Genomic DNA, 25,604 nt, shown 5'->3' on the forward strand with positions numbered 1-25,604 from the left:
GAGGGGCGGGGCCGGGCAGTGCGGCCCGGGCGGGAGCCATGGACCGGCTCGGTGTGACCGCGCCGCTCCCGCTCCACAGGCATGGACGATGGGTTCCTCATGGAGGTGTGCGTGGACTCGGTGGAGTCCGCCGTCAACGCGGAGCGCGGAGGTAAGGCCCGGGGGGCCCCGCGGGAGGGGCCGGCGGCGTGGCGGGGCCGGTTCTGATGCGCTTCTCCGCAGGTGCCGGGCGGATCGAGCTGTGCGCGGGCCTCGTGGAAGGAGGGACCACCCCGAGCATGGGTGAGCCGCCCCCGCCCCTGGGCCTCCTACCCAGCCATCCCTCCATCCCCGCCCCTCTCCCCTCGCTCCCCTCTCCCGTCCCGCCCGCCCGGGGCCGGGGGTGCCGTGTCGGGGCGCTGAACCCCCCGTGCCGCCCGCAGGGCTGCTGCAGGTGGTGAAGCAGTGCGTGCGGGTGCCGGTGTTCGTGATGATCCGGCCCCGCGGCGGCGATTTCCTGTACTCGGACCGCGAGGTGGAGGTGATGAAGGCCGACATCCGCCTGGCCAAGCTGCACGGCGCCGACGGGCTCGTGTTCGGGGCCCTCACCGAGGACGGGCGCATCGACACGGAGCTGTGCACGGCGTTGCTGGGTGAGGTGTCCGCGGGCACAGCTCTGTGCTGGGGCAGGAGCCCAGAAAGAGCTGTACAGAGTGCTTTGGTCTGCATGTCCCGTCTATGGTCTTGCCGTCTCTTTCCACCTTCTCCAGTTTCATGTGCTGCCACACTCGTGAGACATTAAGTAATTAAGAGACTTTGCAGCCCAGGGCCCACAGCCCCAAACTGTTCACACAGAGTTTATGGCCACCTGGGCCATAATAACAAGGTCTGAGAAGGCTTAGATGAGCTGCTTTGAGAGCATTAAACTGTTGGGTTTTGTCCCTTTATTTCTTTGCCCTTTTTTCTTTACCTCCCTGCTGCACGTATCTAGGATATGCATCTCCTGGACCTTGGCCTTGTGGGTAGCTGGCAATTCATCTTAATTTTTTTTCTCTTAACACACCCAGTGAGAAAAGATAACAAGAGAGAGGTGGAAACATATAAAAAGCTACTGAAGCTGCAGTGGGAATTCATTAGTCCAGACTATGAACATGTGGAAACAAATTCCCTTTCTCTCTGAATCTTTTCTGTGAGCTACAGGCGAAGCTAAAGAGAGCTGAGCCTTTCCCTTGTGGTGTGCTGCTGAGGGTCTTGTACAAAGGTGAATGTGCTGTAAGGAATGCAGCAAAGGACAAGGGTCTTGCTAGGACTTGGCTCCACTAGGCCAGTGAGGTGCTCTGCTGGAACCAGTGTTTCTAGGGCAGGTGGATTTCTTTTTGTAGAAATAAACTTCACATAGTAATTAGAGCACCACTGGTGAAGTTTGTTGTGGTCTGAGACCAGAAATCGTAGGTAGTGAAAGAAATCACAAAAATCAGCTCTCCTGCTTTCAAAGAGCAATGGTCCTGTCCTTTCCCTAGGTATATGATACAACTTGCTGCTTCCTTCCTGCAGAGAGAGACATCTGTCATGGAAATGAAGGTTCTGCATGTTCTAGACAAGACAGGAGGTTTTGGTCTTACCCTTTATGGGTAAACAAATGGTTTGTTGCTTCTCAAAGGGCAGAATAACTCTTCCCCACCAAAGAGCTTGGCCAAACAACAGCTGCTGCAGTGTTCCCAGCAAGTACCTGGGACTCTTCTGAACTGTCTAAGAATGGCTTGAGAAGCCTTTACCCTCTTTCCTGTCATGTACTTTTCTGGTTCTAGTACAAGGGACTCTCTGTACCAGCCCTGACTGACCATATGTCTTCTTGTTGCAGCCGTGTGCCGTCCCCTGCCAGTCACCTTTCACCGCGGTGAGTTGCTGGGGACAGTGGCCTGGGCAGGGACCACCCTGTGCCCCACTCCTGGTGGCAGGTGGGGCTGGGAGGGAGCTCAACTTAGTGTACTTGGGTTGTTCTCTGCAGGGGGAAAGCTCTGCAGGCTGTACAGGAAAGGGAAGGTCCAGGGGGTTCAGGCTTGGGGAGTTGTGTTACTGCACTGTGAGAGAGGAGGTGTCTGAGGAGTTGAAGATGGTGGCCCTGGCACTGCTGCAAGGGCCTGAGCTGGCTGGGGGACAGGGCTTGAGCACAATGAACCAAGTGATTTCTGAGCTGTTGTTCTGGTCTCTCAGCCTTCGACATGGTGCATGACCCTCTGGTGGCACTGGAGACCCTGATTTCTCTGGGGTTTGAGCGGGTGTTGACAAGTGGCTGTGACAGCTCAGCACTGGAAGGATTGTCCTTGATTAAGAGGCTTGCGGAACAGGTAAGTGCTTGCTGTGTTCTCCTGTGGCTGCTACCTCTGGGCATTGCCTGCTACCTTTATGGTAGCCCTCATTTCTGTAAGGGGACTTCTGCCAGGGAGCACTTGCCTTCCCTCCCTTGCCTGGCTTTAATCTGTTTTCCCAATTCCATATGGGCTGGGCCCTAAAGTCTCCCACAGCAAAGACTGGTTGGGTCATTCTTGCTCACAGACAGTGGGGAGGGTGGTGGGAGTTGGTTTCAACAGCTTGTGTGATGAGCCCACACAAACAGCAAAGTGAGGTCCCTGCTGGGTGTTTTGCAGTTCCTATTAGGGAAATGCAACTGGTAGCCAGGTGGGATACAGAGGTAGGAGGGAATGGGGACGGGTTGTTTTAGCTGTAACGGCAAATTCTTTTCCGCATTTCCTTGTAAAACATGAACAGAACAAAAAAGATGGGTGAGAGTGAATGAATTGTAGGCCACGGTGACATCCATGAGTTTGTAGAAAGTGGTGCATGTGAGGTTTCTTTGCCACCCCACAAATACACATGTGAATGTAGTGCTGAGCAATATCACTAACATGTTATTCTTCTTTTCAGGCAAAGGGCAGAATTGTCGTGGTGCCAGGTAATGTTTTTTTGTCATCTTTTACCAGGTCCTCAATCCCTAGCCCTTCCTTCCTAGCCTCCTGCCCTGGGATCCACTCTCTGATCTGGCTTTCTGAGCTGGGTGCCCAGGAGAAGCAGCTCCTGCCCTGGTGTGAGTAAAGGCCACCTAGAGCCCTGCAGCTGCTGCTCACTGCAGGAACTGGGGACAGCTTTAGTTCTGTAGGATAACATGAGTCAAGGCTTCTCCTGTTTCTTTCATGTGCCTGGGTCTCCATTGTCCCAAGGGCTGTGTTTTCCCTTCAGTGTATATGGTGCTTGTCCCTTATGGGTAGGTCCCAGGGTGATGTCAGGTCTGGGACAGTGTCATCTGCTTGGTGTGTGACATCGGGTTTGTTCCCACCAGGAGGTGGCATCACGGAGCGCAACCTGCAGAGGATTCTGGAAGGCTCCACTGCTTCTGAGTTTCACTGCTCTGCTCGCTCAGCCCGTGACTCAGGGATGAAGTTCAGGTAACTGATTATTTTTGATTATATTTTAGCAGAACTGTACAAGGGAAAGGCTAGATGAGTGTGAACATGAGTTTGTAGAACAGGCATAAATTTCAAACAACTTCCTGGGTGCTATTGCACTCCTGTGCTTGAAGTTGTGAAAGGTGCCTGACACAGTATTCTGCAGTGTATGAATCCAACAGTGCTCCTCATCTGGACACGAGCTCCATGCAGAACCAGATCCTTGGAGCATTTCTACTGCTGCTACCAGCCTGGGAGTTGTGAGTGCACTTGTGTGGCACTTGGGAAGGCAGGTTCTGGGATGTAGTTGCCTTTTAACACCAGCATGCAGAATTTGGGAAGCCAGTGGGATGTGCCTCAGAGGAATGAGCAAGGAATGGGTTATATTTGTCCACAGATCTGCACTGGGTTTCTGCTGATGCTGTTGTTTCTTTCCTTTGGATTATTATTCTTTCTGTTACTGTCCCATCTTCAGTTTGGGTAGCACCAGCAGGTTCTTTTCACTGCTGAGATGAGGGGAGATAGGTTTTTTCCTTGTGTTCTGTCTTACCCATCCATATCACCAGCAGATTGTAACCATTGGCTTTCCTGACAGAAATCCGAACGTTGCCATGGGAGCGTCCTTCTCTGCCCCTGAGTACTCCATAAAGGTGGCAGATGTGGCCAAAGTGAGGACCCTGAACGCAATTGCAAAGAACATTCTGTAGTGGAAGGCACCGTGCTGGGACAAGGACACTGAGACTCCAGGGTCTTCCCTGCCGCATGGACAGATGGATACTGCTTCCGTCCTCAGGCTGCAGAGGACGTGCACTAGGTGATGAAGCCTGACACCTCTTCCCTTGGCTTCCCCGAAAGACCAGTCCCTGGCCTGGAAACTGATGTTGGCTGTTTTAAATAAAAGGACTCATTCCCAGATGTTGCAGCAACAAGCTGTTGGGCAGTATTTGGGAGGAAGGGAGCTGAGCAAGTAGGGGGACTGAATTGTGTAGCACTGCATGTGATTGTCAAATAAACACTGCAGCTGCCCCCCTCTTGCTGTGGTTTTCTAAAATTTATTTATGTTCTTAGGTAAGACTGTGATCCCTGTTGCACAGCCTGAAAAATCAGGCCCCTGCTTCACCAGAGGAGAATACAATCATATCCAGAATGCCAGGGAGGGAAACATGATAGCAACAGCTGGAAAACAAGGCCTGCTGTAGTCAGGCAGTAGGATTAGCAGTGCAGCAACTGCTGGGTAGAGAGAAGCACATTGATATGTACGGGTCATGAAGACATTAATTTGTAATGGCAGGGAGTTTCTCACTACCCGACTCGTGAGGTGAGGGGGCTGTGAAGCATCCTGGGCTGTGGGCCCTCAGTGCTTGAGATGGGGGGGGGCATGTGATGAGATTTCTTGGGAGAACCAAGTGCTTTTTCCAAGGGAGTTTTCATGTCCTTTTCCGAATGCGAAGCACAAGCTGTTTGTTCACTAGACAGCGTTTGGGGAATGTGCCATTTGGGTCATTGCTGCCTAGTCATGATTGAAGCCCCAGACTCGTATCAGTCACCCTGCAAAATACCCAAAAAAAGATCTGAATGGCATCAGAGTGGTCCGTTAAAAGAGTAGAGACCCAGAGATAAAGCAACTTTAACCTTGCTGCCTCCTCTTCCGTAAAAGCTGAAGAGAATCCCTCTGACAGCAGAGATAGTGAACCTTCTTAGGAAGCAAAAGCAGGATTCAGATTTCTCTGTCCATCTTGGCAATAGCTTACAGCCTATGAGGATATACAGCAAAAATGTGGTATTTGACAAGGTGGCAGCACTTTTGTCCCCTTAAATAGAATCAGGTCATTGAAAGCCTGTAATCATTGTATTTTCAGCTCAAAGGGTACATCCACCTGCTCACGTGGATCCAACAGGAGTATCACTCCCAAAACCCACCTTGGGAACATAAGTGGTAGTTCTTAGCAGAGGAGCTGAGAAGGGAATGACTGCCTAATCCTGGTGTCAGAGCTGTCATCAGCACTGACAGATGTGCAGGCAGTAGGAAGGATCCAAATTTGGAAGAAGAAATGATTAAATTTGTGGTTATAGTCAATGTAGTTCAGAATATCTGATTTAAGAGTTCATGGCTTATGTGAGGTTTCGTGAGTCGTTATGATTAAGATACCAGTAGCTCAATTAAGATGAATATTCTGCTGACACAGAGTTTGGCTCTTTCCTCTGTGTTAAAGTTCGAAAAAAAAAGTCTTTTGAACTCGAATGGCATTACAGTGTGACAAAGCAGAAAAGCAGAGAAATAAATCCTTCAGAGAAGAGATGAGTAGTGAGGGCTGAACTGATTTGTAGATTGCTTGACAGAAACCTCTGTCCTGGATTGGCATGAAGCAATGCCTAGTTTTCGAAAAGTTATACCATGCTGGACAACAGATGGATAAAGGGGAATCCAGGGAAACTGTGATATTGTCAGCCAGAGAGGTGCTACTGCTTTGATTATCTTGGTCCCAGTGAAGATTTTTTGGGTATTTTAGTGAAGGAAGGAGCTGAAGGACAGTGAGGTGGCTTAGTGTGTTTTTAGGAGAAGCATGTCCCAGGTATGAGGGTAGAGAAAGTGAGGGTGTACTTGCTTTGAACATTAAAGAGAGCTGGCATCCTGTGCTGAGGGAAGCACTTCAGCTCTGAATGAGAGCAAAGATGGGGTGGGGATGGGCTGTGACCTGTACTGAAAACCCATACAAGCAATGGACAGGGCATTACAGAGGAAGGTCTCACCAGCAAGTGGTCCCCTTGGCATCAATGCTTCAGGTGGGTTTAAGCAAGGCCACAGGACACCTGTGCCAGTGGGCAGAAAAGAATCATAGCAGCAGTCTGGATGGAGAAGGGCTGAGGAAGTGACTGCTTCATTCACTTATTTCTTACCCATTGTATCAGATTGCAGCTCTCATCAGCAGTGTACTGGTTCTGACCTGGAGGACCTAGCACTAGGGATAGTTTTATTTACAAAAACATGTGGATTTAATCAGAGAAACCAGTAATAATTAACCAAGGAGTTGGACATTGAGCCTTTCTCTGATACTGATGCTTCCTGAGCAATTACTCAGTGTCACCCTTGACTTCGGAGTTATCTGCTAACTCAGTGAACAATGAGACAACGTGATCCTTGCAGTCACCCTACTGTCCCCTTTTATCTACTGTTCCTCAGGAGCACAAATGATTAAGCAAATCCAGTTCCAGTAGCACCATCCCCATGTGTCCCTATCATACTTCAACCTTTCTAAGCAGCAGGGTGATGATTTAATGGCAGTCACTGTCCTCAGGAATGGTCCTCTGTCTCCAGTGATGGGGGTTGCCTCAGAATGAAGATTCAAAGTCTCTTTGTGGCCACGCAGCTGCCATAACATGCAGACAACATGGAAATGTGGAAAAGGGAGAAGCAAAAGGAATAGCTCAAAAAGCCTCCAGGCTCTGCAGGCAAGAAGCTGGTAAAAGGAGCCCAGATCCTGGGTATTCAGAAAGACCAGTGCAGCATGTGGTCAGTTCAGCTGCCAGACACTGCAAATTCTCAAGCTTGGGGCGCTGCTGGTGTCATGAGCCTCCTTGCTGGGTGGCATATGAAAAAAAGGGTACTGTCTCCTTTGGCTTCTGTGGGACCAGCTCTTGCTGGACTTCTTGTCACCATTCAGCAGGCTTGTTCTGGCAGGAGAGATCTGTTGCAAAAAAGCAGTGTCTTCAGTGGGTCCATATGAGCTTGTCTCTGTTGGTGTGCACTGATGAAGGCTGGTGGTTTCTGAATAGTGGCTGTGGTGTCCTGCAGTGACTCTCTGGCTTCCCTGTATCTCCCCTTTGATCTCTTTTTTGCATCTTCCTCTCCTCCCTTTCCCTGATCCCATGTGGTTTCCCAAGCCCTTTTGGTCACAGCTTTGGTTTGTGGTGTTGTGCAATAGCACCAAGTTAATAAATAACTGTGTGTCATCAGGGATTTTGTCCCAACACTACTTGAGGGCGTGGGGGGACTTTTATCCCAAGCATCCACCCAGGACTCGGGCAGAGCGAGGGGAAGGAGCTCCCGTCTCTTCTCCCCTGAGCCATGTCAGCAGCCCTGGAGGAGTTCTGCGGCTCCGTCTTCTGGGTGAGTGGCATCATCCCTATTCCCTGTTCTCGGGGCAGGACACTCAGTGGAGGGGGAGAGCAGTAGATCCCAAGGCTCATAGCTTGTCCTGCCAGTGGAACCCAATGGCCAGCAGTCGGCAGAGGTTCTGGTATTTATCCAGGACTGCCACAGCACTGAGAGCTGTGCAATGCCTGCGTGGTATTCACAGGACACTGAGGCAATGACAGCTCCTTAAGTGAGCCTTGGCCTGTTTTGGCCCAACTGGAAACACAGTACACCTTGCATAGACCTCTTGGGGAATGATTTGGGTCCAGCTGCTTCAGCTGGCTTGGCTCCAGCAAGGGAGCCCATCCCAGGTTCAGGCAGATAGATGGGGAGAGGGATATCATGTCAAACTTTGGCTGAGTGCTGAAATGCTCAGCCAGGAGGGAGGGTGTCAGAAGGGGTGCAGTGGGGGTGGGCACCTATAGGAGTGCTGGCTCTTGTGCTGTGAACCAGGTGAGAGTCAATCCATCCCAACTGACTTTGTTTTCTCTCCTTGCTGCCCCCAGAATGATTCTTACCTTGCTCGTCCAGATGCCGACCTGCCTGTGTGCTTCCAGCAGACTGTGCTGGTCTGGGTCCCCCTTGGCTTCTTCTGGATTTTGGCTCCATGGCAGCTCTTGCCCATGTGCAAATCCAGAGCCAAGAAGTCATCTGTGACCAAACTCTACATCATCAAGCAGGTAGAGTGGGGCTGAGGGGGCACAGATGACAGGCTGGGGCAGCCTGGAATGGAGGTGGTGTGAGTGGAAGGCCTCTGTGCTGGAGTCAGGTATGGGATGGAGAGATGAGAAATGTAGGAGAGAAGGAGCAGTGGGATAGGGCACCATCTGGGACAGAAATGTACACGGGAGTCTAAGATGATGCATATATCTGGGATAGAGGGGATGACAGGGGTGGAATACACTGGGAGGGAGGGCAGAGTATATACTGGGGCCTCTCTTGTGTTCTGTTATCCTCCAAACTTAAAATGATGGCAGTGCTCCTGTGGAACTGTTGCAGCTTCACAGTGATGAAAACTCTGACAGTCCAAGTTTGGGTTGAAAAGGGGTAACAGTGCATGGAACACAGTGCTTTTATGCCAAACTGTGTTGTCTTCCAGTGGTTCCCAGTTTCCTCAGTGGGTTGGGTCTCCCCTCAAGGCTCTCCCCTCTCCTCACAGATGCTGGCTGCTTTGCTGGTGGTGACGGCAGTGGCGGAGTTGGCCCTGGCATTTGTAGAGGACACAGAGCAGGACACCGTGCCAGCTGTCAAGTACACGAACCCCAGCCTGTACATCGCCACCTGGGTAAGGGATCAGCTGGTAAATGTGCTGTGTGTCACCAAAGAGACACAGTGTGAGACCACGGGCCAAGCAGCAGAAAACTTCCCAGAGATCAATGGGAAGCTGTGTCCACGAGGGAAGTGTAGCCTGCAAATTGGACAGGGACTAGCCCTGAACGTGTGTGAGTGGGGCATAAGGGCAATCCATTGAGCACAGGTGTCTGGTTGTACAGTGTTCCCTGCTTTTATCCTTAAAACTGGGATAGGTTCTATGCCTGTGTATGTAGCTGAGCTGTCTCTGATAGAAGCCTTGCTAGCAGCAGTACGGGTTTCACAGGATTGATTGCATATCATGAACATCAAACCCTGGCTTGCTGCTCTGATGTCTCGCAGCTTCCCATGGGTTGCTGCTCACTTTTCTACAGAGATTCAGGAGAAGTACCACAGGATGGCCAGGCAGAGGAGAAAGCTGAGGACATAGGGGCTATGAGCTTGATGGAATATGTGCATGGAAGTTACAGATACCCTGTGTGAGACATGGCATATTCTAACAGTCTTAACAAAGCCAAAATGCTCAGGAAATGTTACTTTTGCACTTAAAAACAAAAGTAACACCTCCATTTGCTATCCTTTAAAAACAAAAGTAACACTCCCATTTGCTATCCTTCATATTTTGTCATGTCATTTAATTTCACGTGCAGACTCCATGTGGCATGATAAGACAAGGGGACTGCCCATAGAGAGGACTCTGCACTGCTGGGACATGACACGGGTTTAGTTCCAGTTCTGGAGGCAATATGCAGGAGAGAGGGTGTGACTCCTGATGGCTGGGCGTGTCTGACAATGTGTATGACATGTCTGAGAATCTGGAGTGAGAACAGCTGAAAAGAGAAATAGTGCTCTGCTATAATGTCAGGGTACCTTCAGACCTGATCTTATGTCATCCTGAAATAAACCTTTGCCATATGCAATTAACTCTGAAGCTTATGTAGAGTTGGCAGTGAGCTCAGGCACTGGGAGCTCAATGTATTCAAGGCAGTGAATCCCAGCACTTCATGAATGCTGGCACCCCAGGACACATGCTTCAAAGACACTTTTAGAGTCCAGACCTAGTTCTGCAGCCCTACCTGAACCTCTGACTGGTCTTTCTTCCTCCAGCTCCTGGTCCTGCTGATCCATGAGGCACGACGCTTCTGCTTGTGCAGAGACTCAGGGGTACTTTTCTGCTTCTGGACACTGTCCCTGCTCTGTGGGATACTGCCGTTCCAGTCACTTGTCCGGAGAGCCCTACAGGTTGGATTTGACAGGAAGCTCTGTGCTTCCCTATGGTCGTGTTCTGTCCCCAAGGAAAGTCCTTCAAACTTGTCTCTTGACAAGTTCTCTGTGGTATCACAGAGATCCCAGCTGCCCTGGCAACCTTGGGGAACAAAAAAATACCTGAGAAGGAATTGCTCTTTTGGGGAGGTATAAGGTCTCCAGGACCAATTTCTCTGCTTACAGCCTTATGGGAGGAGGTCAGGAAGAAGTGGCAAAAGGAAGCTGATCCAGGCTGCACAGCGAGTTTTGCACTGCTGCATTGTGCTCAGCCATGTTCACTGTCCTGGGGATAGATCTTGTCTCTGAGTACCAGGTGGCCTTGAGACAATCCCCAACAATAACCCTGGGCTTTCCATTCCTGCAGGAACCAATCTCCGACCTGCCACGGTTTATCCTCTTCTTCATCTCCTACGGGCTCCAACTGCTCCTCTTCCTTGTCTCGGGCTTCTCAGATGTTGCCCCAGAAACAAAGGAAATCGGGAAGAAGGTGAGAGGACCATGTGGGAGTGGGCTTGGGGCACCACATCCCATGCATTGTGTTGGGCAGGGTGAACTCTATGTAGGCTATGGAACCTGGAGCTCCATGCTCCAGGCCCCTTGGGGAGGGAAGACCTGAGGGCTTCAGCACATGGCACAGCAAGAGCTGCAGCCTGCAGCCTGGGACATCTGCATCTGTATCCAAGGGGGACTTCTGCTGGCTATGAGATGGAGTTCCTGGGGTGGGATCTAGCACAGTTGGAAACTTCTGGGGCTCCTTAATGGCTGGGGGTGCTGAATCAACTCTAGTCAATGCCACCTCTCAACATCAATGATCTCTTGGTACCTACTTTGCTTTGTACCATAGAACCCAGAGGTGACAGCCTCCTTCCTGAGCTCCATCACCTTTGAATGGTACAGCAGGTGAGCAGGGCTCCATGGGAGGTTGGGCTGGAAAAATGCAAGAGTGCTTCAGGGCTGGCCCACCCCTATTTGGGGGAGCCTGCAGCACAGGCTGCTTGGAGTTAGTAATGAGAGGCACCACACTGGGTTCAGTCTGTGCAGCCTGAGCCCAGTGCCAGGCTGGGTGTGAAGTCCTTGCATTTTCAGCAAGGACTCTCCAACAAGTGTCATGCAGGAAACTTGCTGAGAGGTTTCTCTGCCCCACAGGGTTGTTTTCAAGGGCTATCGCAAGCCTTTGGAGATAGAGGATGTCTGGGAATTGAAAGATAAAGACAGGACACAGGCACTTTACACTGCTTTTGAGAAGAACATGAAGACTGACTTACGGAAGGCCCAAGCTGAACTGGAGAAACGGAAACGCAAGAAAAGACGCCAGAAAGGTGACCCAGACCATGGAAACAACATGACCAAGGCCCAGAGCCAAGACATCCTGGTGCTGGTAAGTCCATTCCTACTCTTGGCCTTGTATGGGTCTGAGACATCCAGGTCCAGCCACAGGGAACAGGGTCACCCAACGTCCCTGCAGCCCCTCTTTGATTCTGCAGGGCCATGGACAAGGATGGGGGAACCCATGACAGGGTGTTCCCTGTCCTTGGCAGATCCCCATGTTTTGAGAGACCAAGAAAGTCTACATCCTTCTGCCCTACAGAAGGACAGGAACCACCCTCAAGTCTACAGTACAAGCAGCTCCCTTATCTCTATCTTTCCCTACCCCAAATACCTCCCAGCAAAGAAGTCAGACTGAACATCCATAATCATCCCTGGCCTCAGGTTCTTCCTGGGTGCCTGGTTTTTGGCCTGAGAGGTTCAGGGTGGTTTGGATTTTGCAACAATTGTCTTTGGCACATGAGAGATGTGTTAGTCCTGGGTGTGTATGACATGAGCAGAGATCAGTGAGAGGGAACGTGACAGAAGGTAAAGCAAAGGCTTTATTCGGGATACCTGATCTAGGGTCTGTGTCTGTGATGCTGCCCTGGAAGCATCCTTCCAGGTGCAGGAAGCCTGCACAATCAACTCCTTCACTTCTGTTTGGGCTTCCCTCCAGGAGGAGAAACAGCCGAAGAAGAAGAAGAAGAAGGGAGACAAAGGGGACTCTGGCCCTACTGGGGATTACGCCAAGGGTTGGTTGATGAAAACGCTGGGCAAGACCTTCCGGCAGAACCTCATGCTAGCAGTGGCATTCAAGGTGGTGCACGATGCACTTGTGTTTGTCAGCCCCCAGCTGCTGAAGTGAGTCTTTTCTCTCTGTCCCTGTCAATGTTCTGTCCTGACTTTTCACCCAGCCCCACCACCTCCCTCTGTGCACTGTATCCAGGCCCACCATCTCCATATGTCTACCTCTCCCAGCCCCAGACTCTCAGGACATTTTGTGCTCTCACCAAAGGTGGGGGAATATGCTGGGTTACAGTTTGATGAAGAATTGATTTGAGCTGGGTGCCAGCTTTTATGGGTAATAGCTCGCTCCTTGCATCCTCTGTTACACAGCCCTACTCCCTCGCTGGAGACAGTCCTGGCTCTTCTCTGGGGCCCTTCATGAGTCAGTCGGGCTCAGCCCAACAGGGCCTCCCCAGTTCATTTTGCAGAGCAGCACAGTCTCTGTGGATGATCTGACATTACTGACCCACTGCTGTGTGTGAAGTGCAGTGTCCTTGGCAGAACAGGGACGCTCAGCAGGTCAAGGGTCCCCAGCTTGCTGAGCATTGAGCCAGCTCTCTAGGGCAGGGTCTCAGTCACCACTCTTGTGAGGATGCTCTCCCTGCATTCATTTGCAGCATCCTGCTCAGGTCTGTCTCAGTAGAGTGAGGGTTTCATGGGCTTCTTTATCCTCCAGGCTGCTGATTGCCTTTGTGTCGGATGAGGAGGCTTTTGCCTGGCAAGGCTATTTATATGCCATCCTGCTCTTCCTGACAGCGGTGGTCCAGTCCCTCTGCCTGCAGCAGCACTTCAGCTTGTGCTTTCAGCTTGGCATAAATGTGCGTGCCAGCCTCATCGCTGCCATTTACAAGAAGGTTTGTATGGTCCTGTCATCATCTCTGTTGGCTTTCTCCGAGCTGGGCTGTGGATATAATCATTCATTGCCTGCCCCATCAACCTGGGGTGACTGGGGTGTATGCACTTTACTTCTTAGGAAGGCACAGGAAAAGCTTGGCTTGTGGGATGCCCACCCAGCTCTGGGGACACTGTGGGTCCTAGTTCTGCTTGGGACTTGGGTGCTGCAGCCATGTGTTTGACAGCTACCGAGGCTGAGGCAGGTTTCTCTTCAGAGCACTGCGACACCTAGGGCAATTGCCACTAGGATTCCTGCACAAAGATGTGTTTCATTTTACCCAGCATCCAGTGGCTCCTGGTGTGCAGGCAGTGAGGAGACTGCCTGTGGCCAGCAGGGAGGCACCAGGAGCAAACCCAGGAGCAGTTTCAGCCTGGCCTGCTAGTTGCCTGCTCTGTGCCATGCTGCTGGGAGCCAGGCTGCTGCCAGACTGGCTTGTAGTGACAATGTTTTCTCTTTCCAGTCACTCACCATGTCCAGTGCCACCCGCAAGGAGTCCACAGTGGGAGAGACTGTGAATCTGATGTCAGCTGATGCCCAGAGGTTCATGGACGTGGCCAACTTTATTCACCAGCTGTGGTCATGTCCCCTGCAAATTATCCTGTCCATTGTCTTCCTCTGGGGAGAGCTGGGCGCCTCTGTCTTGGCCGGCCTTGCAGTCATGGTACTGCTCATCCCCATAAATGCGTTACTGGTTGCCAAGGCCAAAACCATTCAGGTCAGTGGTGGGTGCAAGATCCTTCCTGGCCTCCCACTCCTGAGGCCCACTGTTGCTCTCTTCCCTCATTTTCCACACTCCTCTACCCTTTTCTGTTATACTATAGATCTTTCCTAGCCTAGGAAGTTCATCTCACTTGGGCTGGGGGTAGCCTGAGCCGGGGGTGATCTGCTGCTATGAGCAGGAGACAGGTCTATTCTACCATCACAGTTGAACTTGAGCAAGATTAGGGGCAGCCTTGAGGACTGAAAATGAGATATTACCAACCATAAGATAAAGCTTTAGCTTCTACCTCACAGCAGGGTGTTGTTTTTCCCCAGATTGTCCAGAGCCCCAGGGGAGCCAAGGTCCAGGTTGGTGGGATCACTTTTCTGGGTTCAGGAGCCCATCCTTCCCTTCCCTGTGGCAGCCCGGATGTGTTTCCAAGGGTGAGCTGCTGTCTGGCTTTAGTGACATCTGGTTCTTCTGTTTATAGGTGAGGAACATGAAGAACAAGGATGAACGGATGAAAATAATGACTGAAATCCTCAATGGAATCAAGGTGAGCAGTGGACTGGAGACTTCCCAGGCAGCTGCTGCACCCCTCTTCTTGGTGCACTGTACCTGGAGGGAGCCTACCTGTATAACCCTACAGCACCAGTCTTATAGTCTAGCTTGGGGCCCCTGTGTCTGGGGTGTCCAAGCCTCAGTCTTTGCAATTCCCTTGGCTTCCTCACCTTTTGAAAAGTTGGGTGGGGAGGAGCTCTAGGTTCTTGGACCAAGACTTGGGAGCCAAGAGAGGGTGTTCTGGGTGTTTTTTGATAGTGAGCCCACTGCCATAGTGGCAGAGGGGCTGGCAGTGACCTGTAAGCTGAAAATGAGGGAGTGTCAGTGTGGAAGTGGGGGAGTGCTATAAGCCATGGGTTAGGACAGGAGAGGGAAGATGCAATGGCCAAGCAGGCTTCTGAGCAAACCAGGAGCTGGTGATGGAGATGCTGGCCACAAGTGAGCTGAGTGTGCGGGTGGGCTTTCCTGTGAAGCCAGCATCTGCTCACCCTGCTCATCCTTCAGATCCTGAAGCTTTTTGCCTGGGAGCCCTCATTTGAGAAGCGAGTTAATGACATACGGGCACATGAGCTCAAGGACTTGCTGAAATTCAGTTACCTGCAGTCGATCTCTGTCTTTGTGTTCACGTGTGCCCCCTTCCTGGTGAGTGACAACAGCCCCATGGAGGGTTGCACCTTCCTTTGAGTGGAGGCTGGGCTGTGTCCAAGGGGATGGGAAATATGGGGAACCTCATATGGAGTGCTCCTGCAGCGATGAAGGGGTTGATATCCCTTCCTCTGCCTGGGATGCAGAGTATAGTCCTGGCTGCTGGGAGGAGAGCTGTGGTGGAAGGGGGTCCCATCAGGGTGGTGAGATGGGGCCCAAAGGAGAAGGGGGAAGCAGGAGGGGAATAGGTCCCCAGCAGAAAAGCACTGCTGAGGCCTAAGGGCAACAATGGGGGTCTGGACACACAACCACACTGATGGTGCTTTTTCCTGCTATCTCTCCTAGGTCTCCTTGGCCAGTTTTGCTGTCTATGTGATGGTGGATGAGAACAACATCCTGGATGCACAGAAGGCCTTTACTAGTATTTCCCTTTTCAACGTCCTGCGTTTCCCCATGGCCATGCTGCCCATGGTCATCTCTTCACTAGTGCAGGTCAGCCCTCCCATAGGGCAGGGGGTGCAGGGGGATCCTATGATACCTCTGCCCAAACCAGAACATGGGGCTCAGGTGTGTGATGGACACCCAGGGGTCAGTGCAGGGGGGTGGGACAGGACTTACATATATAACACAGGTTTGGGGCTCAGAGATTGGGTGGGGACTGTGTGATGTGGTGCTCTGCTTATGGGGCTCCTGCCAGCCCACCCAGCTGCACCCCATGCCCATGTGCCATCCTCATCCTCTTTCTGCCACGGCAGACCAATGTGTCAACTGCGAGGCTGGAGCGCTACCTGAGCGGAGAAAACCTGGACACCTCAGCTATCCACCACGACCCCATTCCAGGCAGGTGAACCTCCAGATTACTCCCTGTGGGTCACAGGCTGTCCCAGCCCCGGGCTTTCCCAGTCCTGAGGGCCCTCTCTCTGCTGACAGGCAACGCTGTGCATTTCTCGGAGGCCACCTTTTCCTGGGAGCAGGACGGTAGTGCTGCGATAAGAGAGTAAGTGTTCTGCACCATATTGGGGGCAGATGGCTGGGGAGCAGGAGGCTTTCTGTGTTGTTAATTGGAGAAGGCAATCACTTCTCACAGTGCTGCTAGACACAAGTGTCCTAGAGACATTGCTCTGTGCTGGTCCCACTCAGGAGCTGTGGGTGACCTGGCAATGCTGCTTCCTAAGCCCTCATATCTTTGCAGTGTCACCCTGGACATTGCACCTGGGAGCCTGGTGGCCGTGGTGGGGGCTGTGGGCTCAGGCAAATCTTCACTGGTGTCAGCCATGCTTGGGGAGATGGAGAATATCAAGGGACACATCAACATCCAGGTGAGAGGAGCCGGCTGGCGCAGGGGGCTTTGGGGCTGCCTCTGAGCTCAGTGGGGAAGCAGCAGGGCAGGACTGTCCCAGAGTGGTGGCTCAGGGCAAGGAGAGGCTGCAGGAGGTGGCAGTGCTCTGGCTGATGCTCTGACAAGGTAGCCGTTCTTGTGTCTCTCCTTCCAGGGCTCCCTGGCCTATGTCCCCCAGCAGGCTTGGATCCAGAATGCCACCCTGAAAGACAACATCCTTTTCGGGTCAGAACTGGATGAAGCCCGGTATCAGCAGGTTCTTAAGGCCTGCGCCCTCCTTCCAGACCTGAAATTGCTGCCTGCGGGTGACCAGACAGAGATTGGAGAGAAGGTAACAGCCCTGGGGGCTATGGATTTTCCATAGCACCTGCAGCAGAGAACAGAGCTGTACCCCTGTGCCAGCCCCATGCCTAGAGAGGTCCTTCCTTTCCAGGGTATCAACCTGAGTGGGGGCCAGAAGCAGCGAGTGAGCCTGGCCCGGGCAGTGTACAGCAACGCAGACATCTACGTGCTGGACGACCCGCTGTCTGCCGTGGATGCTCACGTTGGCAAGTACCTCTTCGAGCACGTGCTGGGGCCAAAAGGACTGCTGCAAAAGAAGGTGAGCACCCATGCCCCCCTACCCACCACACAGCCAGGCAGGAGTGGCACTGGCACAATGTTCATGATCCAGGGAAGACAGGCTGCCTGCTTGGGACAGAGAAGGATCCTGTGGCTTTCACATGGAGCTGCAGCAGGCAGGAGAGGCCTCATTGGTGCCCTGTGTCTGCATTGATAAGCAGAGAGGTCCCCAGCTAGGGGATGGAGAGCCTGCAGGCCCATGGCTGGGGGACAAGGAGTGTTCTGATGGTCCACTACCCTGCAACCGCTTTGTTGCAGACACGGATCTTGGTGACACACAGTATCGGCTTCCTGCCCCAAGTCGACAACATCGTGGTGCTGGCAGCAGGAGCAGTGACTGAGCATGGCTCCTACAGCAACCTGCTGGCAAACAAGGGGGCCTTTGCCCAATTCCTGAACTTGTATGGCAGGCAGGAGGAGGATGTTTCAGAGAAAAATAACACAGGTACTGGGAACACAATGGGGCTGTGGCAGTTAGAGGGGCTGTGCATGGATCTTGCGGATATGAAGATCTGATCTTTCAGTCTGATCTGGCTCTATCCAGCCCAGGCACCAATGGTGGCTACTGTGAATCCTTCCCAGCTTCTGGCAATCAGCAGAGCAAGGACTTCCTGCCTAAGATTTGCACCCAGGCATTATGCTGAGCAGCCAGCAAAGGATCTGATTTTTTTACTCTCTTTTTAGTTAATTTATGTATATGTGTCCCAAAATCTTATGTGACAGCAGACTCAATATTTTAGTGATGCTGAGGTGAGAGAGATCTTTTGGTTTATTCTAAACATGCCGATGGATAACATTCATCTTTATCATGTCCCCCAGTGCCATGGGGAAGAGTGGTATCAGGTCAGGTGGATGCCCACCCTGCCTGAGCTCAGCACAGTTGTCCAGCTGCAGCCTGGCTATTCCCAGACCACCCTGACAGGACCCATCTCCACCTGCTCAAGGGGGTGCTCCTGAACTGGACTGATATGACCTACTACATCTTGCACCTACTAGACTAGCACAAACCTCTGCTTGAGGTCACACCAGTGGTAGTGAGCAGCAGAGACTGCCTTCACGCAGGCCTTTAGCCCTGTGTCCCCTGTCACTTCTCCCTCCAGCATCGTGGATTTCTTCCTCCTCCTGCTGTACTGGGCTTGCAGCAGGGTTGGAGAAGGTGTGATAAGTGATGGTAGGACATAGCCCGGGCCTGGGGTGTGAGGTGGAGCTGTGTGCGGCAGAGGTGCATGGGATCTGCTCTCTCCTCAGTGCCTGATCCTACCTTCCCTCATCCCTGTGCTTTTAGCTGTTGGTTTAGCTGGGGATGAAGAGCAGAGTGATGAAGACCTTGAGCCTTGCGTGGAGGAGGGCCCTGAAGATGTGGTGACTATGACCCTGAAGCGAGAGGCCAGCATCCATCGGAGACAATTGAGTCGCAGGTAGGATGTGCCCTGAGTTCTTGGCTCTCTTCCCTACCCCATGCACTGCTCCCTCAGAGACATGGGTCTGGGGGCTTCCCAGGTGTTTCCTGCTGGGAGCCTCCCTACCTGCAAGAGCTGTTCTGGGTCAGGGGCATTTACTCACATTACTCACAGTAATGTGTCACAGCCTTACTCCTTACTCTCTGTGGTCTTCCGTGAAACGTGCAGTGCTGGCTGGTTCTGCTTTTGGGGATGAGGGCTACAATTTCATGGCTGTAAATGCCTAATGCTTCCACAAGGCTAATTCAAAGCTGCCCCAGTTGGGACATTATTTTCCAGTGGGCTCCAGCACTGGAGATCCAATGCAGCATAGGGATGGACTCTCAGGAGATTAGGACCAATCCAACATCCTGTGATTAATGATGCCTATCACCTCCCTGCAGCCTTAGTAAAAAGAGCACCAGTTCCTGGAAGAAGGCCCAGGAGGAGCCCCCAAAGAAGGTGAAAGGACAGCAACTGATCGAGAAAGAAGCTGTGGAAACCGGCAGGGTGAGGAGGATGGAGGATGGAGGATGAAGCACTGTGCTGCCCTGGCTCAGTGCTACTAGACCCTGACTGTGGCTCAGAGAAGTGTGGGCTGGTGTGGCCCCACTGCAGCCAAGAGACACGAAGGGGACAGAGCTGCCTGGGACTGGTGGGCAAGGTGGTGGAGGGAGCACTTGGGCAGCAAGGTGGGAGTCCCAAGTCTGTGCTGGGTGCTATTTGGCTGAGGTTTGCTGGGCAGTGGTAATGGGCTAAATTCGTCCACAGGTAAAATTCTCCATGTACCTGCGGTACCTGCGTGCTGTTGGCTTGTGCTATTCCTTCTGGATTGCCATGGGCTACGTTGGACAGTACGTCGCCTATGTGGGGACCAGCCTGTGGCTCAGTGCCTGGACAGACGATGCGCAGCACTACGTGAACCAGACCTATCCCACGGAGCAGCGAGACCTGCGGATCGGTGTCTTTGGGGCACTCGGGGTGTCACAAGGTGTGTGTAGGAGGACAGGGGACCCGCTCACCTCAGCTGTGTGGTCCAGAAGGGATATATGACTTGCAAGGCCTGCAGCCAGAAGTGCAGGAAGCAGCAGGGGACCCAGCATTGTCTTCATTTGCCTGCTGCTGCCTTCCTTCCAGCTCCTGGCTGAACTGGGGACAGATACCAGTCTGAAGCCAGCATAAATTGCCCCAGGAAGTCTGTGTTGCCTCCTTAGGTTGAAGATTACTGTCCTTAATCAGTTTGGACATAGTGCTAGGGCCCAAGGTTTTCCAAAAGGGTTAGTGTTCCTCCTGGGTGGGGTGGGATGCAGTTACTGGGGCGTCCCAGGAAGGTGGGATGCAGGACTATCCCAGTGGCTCACTGCAGAGCTGCTGGCTTGGAGCTGCTTTGTGACTCTGTTGAGCCAAAGGGTGCCTGGTGAGCTGGTGTGACACCCCACCCCCTTGCTGTCCTTGCAGCAATCTTCCTGCTCTTTGCCACCGTGCTGTCTGCTCGGGGTGCCACACGAGCCTCACGGGTTATGCATCAGCAGCTGCTCAGCAACATCCTGCATGTGCCCATGAGCTTCTTTGACACGACCCCAACTGGCCGCATTGTGAATAGGTTTGCCAAGGTAAGAGAACAGCCCTAGCATGGAGAAGGTGTTTGTTCCAGCAGGTCTGGAGAGCGTTGGGTAGTAACATAACACTGCTGCTGTCGAGCACGGCTCAACTGAGCCCAGATAAGGGCCAGGAAGGGACCAGAAGGGCATGGTAGATACAAGGCTGACTGCAAGGCAAACCACGTCCTGGGCTATACTACAAAGACAGTGTCCAGCAAATTACAGGAAGTTGTTATCTCCTCTGCTCAGTGCTAAGGAGGTCATGTTGGATACTATGTCCTGGTTTGGGGTCACCTGGTCAAGAAGGATGTGGAGAAACTGAAGAGGGTCCATAGTAGATCACCAAGAGAGGTAGGAGCCTAGAGCTCATGTCCCACAGTGAGATGTCCTTCTGGTTATGGACTTTCAGAAAAATGTACAGTCTTTTCTGTGTAAATGAAGCTCATAAAACAAAGAGAAAACGAAAAGGAGGAAAATAAAGGCAGGTAATTTCACGTGTGCTGCTGCTCTACTTCTTCCTTTGGTGCCATCTCTTGGTTTTTGGGAATAAAATTTCTGTGAAATCAAGCCTCAGGCCTTCTGGGTTTACTCTGAAATGAGAGAGTATGTGATGCCGAGCTAGGAGATGGATGAGGGCCAACTGGAGACCTGTGTGCTCCTGTCTGCATGGACCTGTAGTTAGTCCTGTCCCTGTTTCTGTCTCAATTCCTGCTCCTGCATCCTGGGTCCAGATGAAGATGCAATTGCTAAAGCTGGTCTGTGCAACAGGGGAGTATTATAAGAAGTTTTTCTGTTAAATCAGCTGTTCCCAAGCTAAGAGCTGTGGCCCTAAATGAGGTTGTAACCATAATACCAATTGAGGGTTATCCAATATTTTTACAAGTGTCTGGCACTATGTTACCATATGAGTGGGTAGGAACCCTGTATGTGTGGGTCTTAGAGCTTCTCCCTCTCTCTGGGGTCACTGACTGCTTCTCTATACTTCTTCATATGCTCCAGGACATCTTCACAGTAGATGAGACCATTCCCATGTCCTTCCGCAGCTGGCTCTCCTGTTTCATGGGCATCATTAGCACATTGATCTTGATCTCCCTGGCCACTCCATACTTCGCTCTCATTATTATTCCCTTGAGCATCTTCTACTATTTTGTGCTGGTGAGTAACTGTGGCTTGAGTGAAGCTTCTGCCCTGCTGAGAGCAGTATCTTTGTGGCTGCTGGTCTCTGTGTTAGTAACCAAGCTGTGTTCCTCATTTCAGCGCTTCTATGTCTCCACATCACGCCAGCTAAGGCGTCTGGACTCTGTCACCAGGTCTCCCATCTACTCCCACTTTGGTGAGACAGTGTCAGGCCTTTCCGTGATCCGGGCCTATGGACACCAAGAACGGTTCAAGCAGCATAATGAGACCATCATGGACATAAATCAGAAAAGTGTTTATTCCTGGATAATCTCAAATAGGTGAGTTTTACCCCTTATGCCACAGAACAGCCTGCAGCACCTCTCCCCGGGGGCTTCTGGGTCCTGAGAGAGGTCCCTGAGATGCTGCAGTTCTCTCTCTTGATCTCAGCATTGAGGGTCTGTGTAGGAACTGGGGGAGTTTAGGATAGAGGTGCCATCTCTGGGAACGACACATGTTAGGGTGATTTTGAAAGCCAGAATGTGGACCCTACAAAGTGTCCAGAGCCTGGGTAGGGTGAGCTGTGCAGTCAGGGACTGAGATGCGCTTGGTAGGTTCTGGGAAGAGGCTGATGTTCCAGGCCAGGTAGGAGCGCGATGTGGGCACTCTTTGGTGTTGATGTCTTACTGGTAGATGCTTTGGGTGTGTGAGGGTTGTACAATTGAGGCTCCTCTGATATATGGCATTACCAGCAGAGGAGGTTATGTGTGAGACATGGACTGACATAAAATGAACCTGCTTGCAGGCCACAAATTATCTGCAATGTGTACCATGTGTACAGCACTGGGCTCAGGGCTGGGTGTGAGGGGTGCTGGTAGGGTGCTGCTCTTACTGGTGGGCTCTGTGTTGGGCACAGGCAGATACCTCTCTGCCTCTCCCACTGCCCTTCAGCTGTCCTCTCCTGGAACAGGTGGCTGGCCATCCGTCTGGAGTTCGTTGGGAGCCTGGTGGTCTTCTTCTCTGCGCTTCTAGCAGTGATTTCAAAGGGCACTTTGGAGGGCGGCATCGTGGGTCTTTCTGTCTCATCTGCTCTCAACGTGAGTCAATGAAAGCGTTTTCTTATCCCAGGACAGGGCTGTCCCTGGGAGCTCTGGGCTGGCTGCAGGAGGCTGCCCTGTCTCCAGCTCTGATCCATGAAGAGGGGATTATCTGGGGTGTCACATCACCTGGGGAGCGGCTATAAAGCCAAGGAAGCACACATCCCATTGGGACAGTCATGTTCAGGCTGAGTCCCTGAGCTGAGGTGGGAGGTGGTTGTTCCTGGGTCCCACTGAGCTCTGCATCCTCTGATTCTGCCATGCAGGTGACCCAGACACTGAATTGGCTGGTGAGGACATCTTCGGAGTTGGAGACAAACATCGTGGCTGTGGAGAGGGTACATGAGTACACGAAGGTGAAGAATGAGGTGAGGAAAACGGGGTTCAGGCAAGCACCTGCTGTACAGCGTGGTGCTCTCCAGTCTCTCGGAGTGCAAGTCTCCACCTAATGCTCCTGTGCCCTCCCCCAGGCTCCATGGGTGACAGGAAAGCGTCCACCACGTGGCTGGCCCAGCAAAGGCGAGATCCAGTTCATTGACTACAAAGTTCGTTACAGACCTGAACTGGACCTGGTTCTTCAGGGGATCACCTGCAATATTGGGAGCACTGAGAAGGTGCCTCTGCCCTCACTACACTCTTTACAGAGTTACACTGTGTTAAAGCTGTTTGTTCCTCTTGGCTTCAGTCTGTGCACTGGGGAGGGATGGTGATGGGATGTGGCTCCTGGGGACTCAAGCTGCAGGAATGGGACAGTCTGGGAGATGGTGAGGGTGGGAAAGCCCACCAGAACAAGGTGGAAAGCATCTGCCCTTTTGTCTTCAGCCCTGGTCTAAAAAGCTGCTTTCACAGGTTGGGGTTGTGGGCCGGACTGGGGCTGGAAAATCCTCCCTCACCAACTGCCTCTTCCGAGTGCTGGAGGCTGCTGGAGGGAAGATCCTCATCGATGACTTGGACATAGCAACGATTGGCCTCCATGACCTGCGCAAGAACCTCACCATCATACCCCAGGTGAGCTGATCACCACGTTTCCATATCCCACTGCTGTGTGGCTCCTTCCTGCAGGCTGTTTCCTGGGTTATGCATTGCCCTCAGTGCATCCCTGGGTGCTGTGGAGACACCAAAGGCCTGTAAGCATGCTGTCACCGTCTCCCCTGCCCAGCTGCAGGCAGCAGCATGGGCAGGATGTGGCCACACTTGGGGGCCTGGAGCCATTGCCCCTGCTGAATGGCTGTGGTGTGGCTGAACACAGTGCTGTCTCTGGCAGGACCCTGTGCTCTTTACTGGAACCCTGCGGATGAACCTGGACCCCTTTGATGAGTACTCAGATGAGGAGGTCTGGAAGGCCCTTGAGCTGGCTCATCTGAAGACGTATGTGCAAGACCATCCCGAGGGACTGCTGCACCTCGTGAGCGAGGGAGGGGAGAACCTGAGGTGAGCAGGCCCAGCTCCCCTCCCTTCTCTTGCTCCAAGGGACCGGCCTGGAACAGCAGCCTCTGGCAGAATGGCTGTCCAGAAATGAGGGCACAGAAACTTCTGGGAAAAGAAGGTGGGAGAAAAGGGTACAGGAGCCAGGGCTCTCAGGATGCCAGCGTGAGCCAGCCCTTCTACGAGGGCCCAAAAAGATGCTGAGAGAGAGAGTGCTCAGGGTGGCAGATGCAGGGGGAAGGCCAGGCATGGTGTTGGGTCAGGGCAGTGTGTGCCTGTAGGCTCACAGAAGCTCTGATAGTGTCTGTTTAGTAACTCATGTTCTCCATCTCATTCCAGTGTTGGGCAGAGACAGCTGGTGTGCCTGGCCCGGGCCCTTCTCCGCAAAGCCAAGATCCTCATCCTGGATGAAGCAACAGCAGCTGTAGATCTGGAAACTGATCATTTAATCCAGACAACAATCAGGAGCGAGTTTTCTGACTGCACTGTCCTTACTATCGCCCACCGCCTCCACACCATCATGGACAGCAACAGGTACCGTGGGACAGTACCATGGGGCAAGAGGAATGGGAATCTGGACCCCTAGGATGGGGCAAGAGGTGGCCAGCAGCAGAAGCAAGGATACAGCCAGAAGGGCAGGAGTGGATGTAGTGCCTGGGGCAGTAATACACAGTGGTTCCAGAAGAGAACAGAGGGATAGGAAGGTTGGCCATGCCGTAGTTATGCTTTTGTGGGAGAAACATTTTTTGGTATTGTTCTTTACAGCAACAGACCATAAAGGCACTCGCTGTTGACACCTTACATGAGTCACCCTGCCAGCACAGGGAGGAGGGCTGTGCCCTCACCACTGCTGAGAGGTGGTTGAGTCACCCTGCCAGCACAGGGAGGAGGGCTATGCCCTCACCACTGCTGAGAGGTGAACCACATAACGTGGCCACAGGAGGAGTGAGAGTCAGTGGGGGTGCAGCGCTGGTGCCATCAGTGCTATCAACTCGGATCCTGGGAACTCAGGCCTTCTTGTTCCCCTCTGCCAGGGTGATGGTGCTGCAGGCTGGGCAGATTGTGGAATTTGACAGCCCCGAGGAGCTGCTCCAGAAGCAGGGCATCTTCTCCATGATGGCGAAGGACGCTGGCATCACCAATGCTGAAAGTACCGCCCTGTAGGGGGAGCGCTGCAGCGCCCAGGTGTGTGCGGGCAGCTCCCTCCTGCTGGCGCTCACCGAGCCGGCGTCAGCGTCTCCCCGCAGCCAAGCTGCCCAGGATTTTGCCTTTCTGCAGCTGGGAAGCAGAGAGGGTGGCTTCTCTGGTTGTCCAGAGACAGAGCATCTGGACTCGAGTGAGCTGTTAACGTTGCTACCACGCCCTGCCTGCTGTGCACACAGGGGTCTGGAGCTGCTTAACTTATTCTACAGAGGGGAAAAGCTATCTGCGACGCAGGGAGATCATGACCCCTGTTGGGGGTGGTCTTACTTTTTGTACTTCACCATGCCAGGTGAACCTACCTTAGAGATGCTTTAGCACTGTGGAATTAAATTACTGTTTAATCTAAGAATGGATGCTATAACTTATTTACTTTTTGTAACTGTTTCTAGTCTTTCAACTAAAAGGCTGACATCAAGCCTTGGTTTAGCCTTAAACCCAGCTAGTGCTTGGGGGAAGCTGCCAACAGAGGTTACACAGAGGGGTGGGCAGTCCAAACTGAGTGGCACAGCTACACCCAGGCATGAACGCTATGTGGCAAAAACAGGGTCTCTCGGCCTTCCCTGTGGCTATGATCCCGACGATTGTAGTACAAATAAATGAGCCCCTCCCTGAGGCTATTTGTAACCAGCAGTGGGGCACATTTTGGGCTGTGGCTCCAGACTGCAAACCTGACTGTGGCGGAGACAAACTGAAGAGGTGGAGGCACGTGTCTGTCCTACAGCCATGGACACACA

At 52.5% G+C, this 25,604-nt stretch overlaps 2 protein-coding genes across 2 annotated transcripts in view; both read left to right on the forward strand.

Moving 5' to 3' along the window:
* Positions 1-4,454, forward strand: part of CUTC (cutC copper transporter) — a 9,548-nt gene extending 5,094 nt beyond the window's left edge. The window contains 8 exon segments of the mRNA XM_027672184.1: positions 80-151; positions 223-282; positions 423-632; positions 1,841-1,876; positions 2,194-2,327; positions 2,905-2,932; positions 3,317-3,422; positions 4,018-4,454. Of these exon segments, the coding sequence (XP_027527985.1) occupies positions 80-151; positions 223-282; positions 423-632; positions 1,841-1,876; positions 2,194-2,327; positions 2,905-2,932; positions 3,317-3,422; positions 4,018-4,129 (758 nt within the window). The 3' untranslated portion in view covers positions 4,130-4,454.
* A 2,941-nt stretch (positions 4,455-7,395) lies between these two features.
* Positions 7,396-25,216, forward strand: ABCC2 (ATP binding cassette subfamily C member 2). The gene is made up of 32 exons (XM_027672183.1): positions 7,396-7,530; positions 8,064-8,237; positions 8,717-8,842; positions 9,976-10,110; positions 10,499-10,621; positions 10,979-11,034; positions 11,281-11,512; positions 12,119-12,303; positions 12,905-13,082; positions 13,584-13,838; positions 14,314-14,379; positions 14,889-15,026; positions 15,375-15,521; positions 15,785-15,869; positions 15,960-16,026; positions 16,222-16,348; positions 16,523-16,699; positions 16,802-16,969; positions 17,248-17,434; positions 18,275-18,407; positions 18,833-18,938; positions 19,200-19,419; positions 19,887-20,041; positions 21,029-21,184; positions 21,287-21,486; positions 22,116-22,242; positions 22,509-22,610; positions 22,713-22,856; positions 23,092-23,250; positions 23,507-23,673; positions 24,007-24,201; positions 24,702-25,216. The coding sequence occupies exons 1-32, from the start codon at positions 7,489-7,491 to the stop codon at positions 24,829-24,831; spliced, it is 4,662 nt and encodes a 1,553-aa protein (XP_027527984.1). The 5' UTR covers positions 7,396-7,488; the 3' UTR covers positions 24,832-25,216.
* The last annotated feature ends 388 nt before the right edge of the window (positions 25,217-25,604 follow it).

The sequence above is a fragment of the Neopelma chrysocephalum genome, unplaced genomic scaffold (assembly GCF_003984885.1).
Source record: "Neopelma chrysocephalum unplaced genomic scaffold, ASM398488v2 Primary Assembly neopelma1_97390, whole genome shotgun sequence".
NCBI lineage: Eukaryota > Metazoa > Chordata > Aves > Passeriformes > Pipridae > Neopelma > Neopelma chrysocephalum.

Coding starts and splice junctions, on each gene's coding strand:
- ABCC2 (XM_027672183.1), top strand. CDS start 7,489: ATGTCAGCAGCCCTGGAGGAGTTCTGCGGCTCCGTCTTCTGG. Junction 11,035..11,280: donor ACCTTTGAATGGTACAGCAG/GTGAGCAGGGCT, acceptor TCTGCCCCACAG/GGTTGTTTTCAAGGGCTATC. Junction 23,674..24,006: donor GAGGGAGGGGAGAACCTGAG/GTGAGCAGGCCC, acceptor ATCTCATTCCAG/TGTTGGGCAGAGACAGCTGG.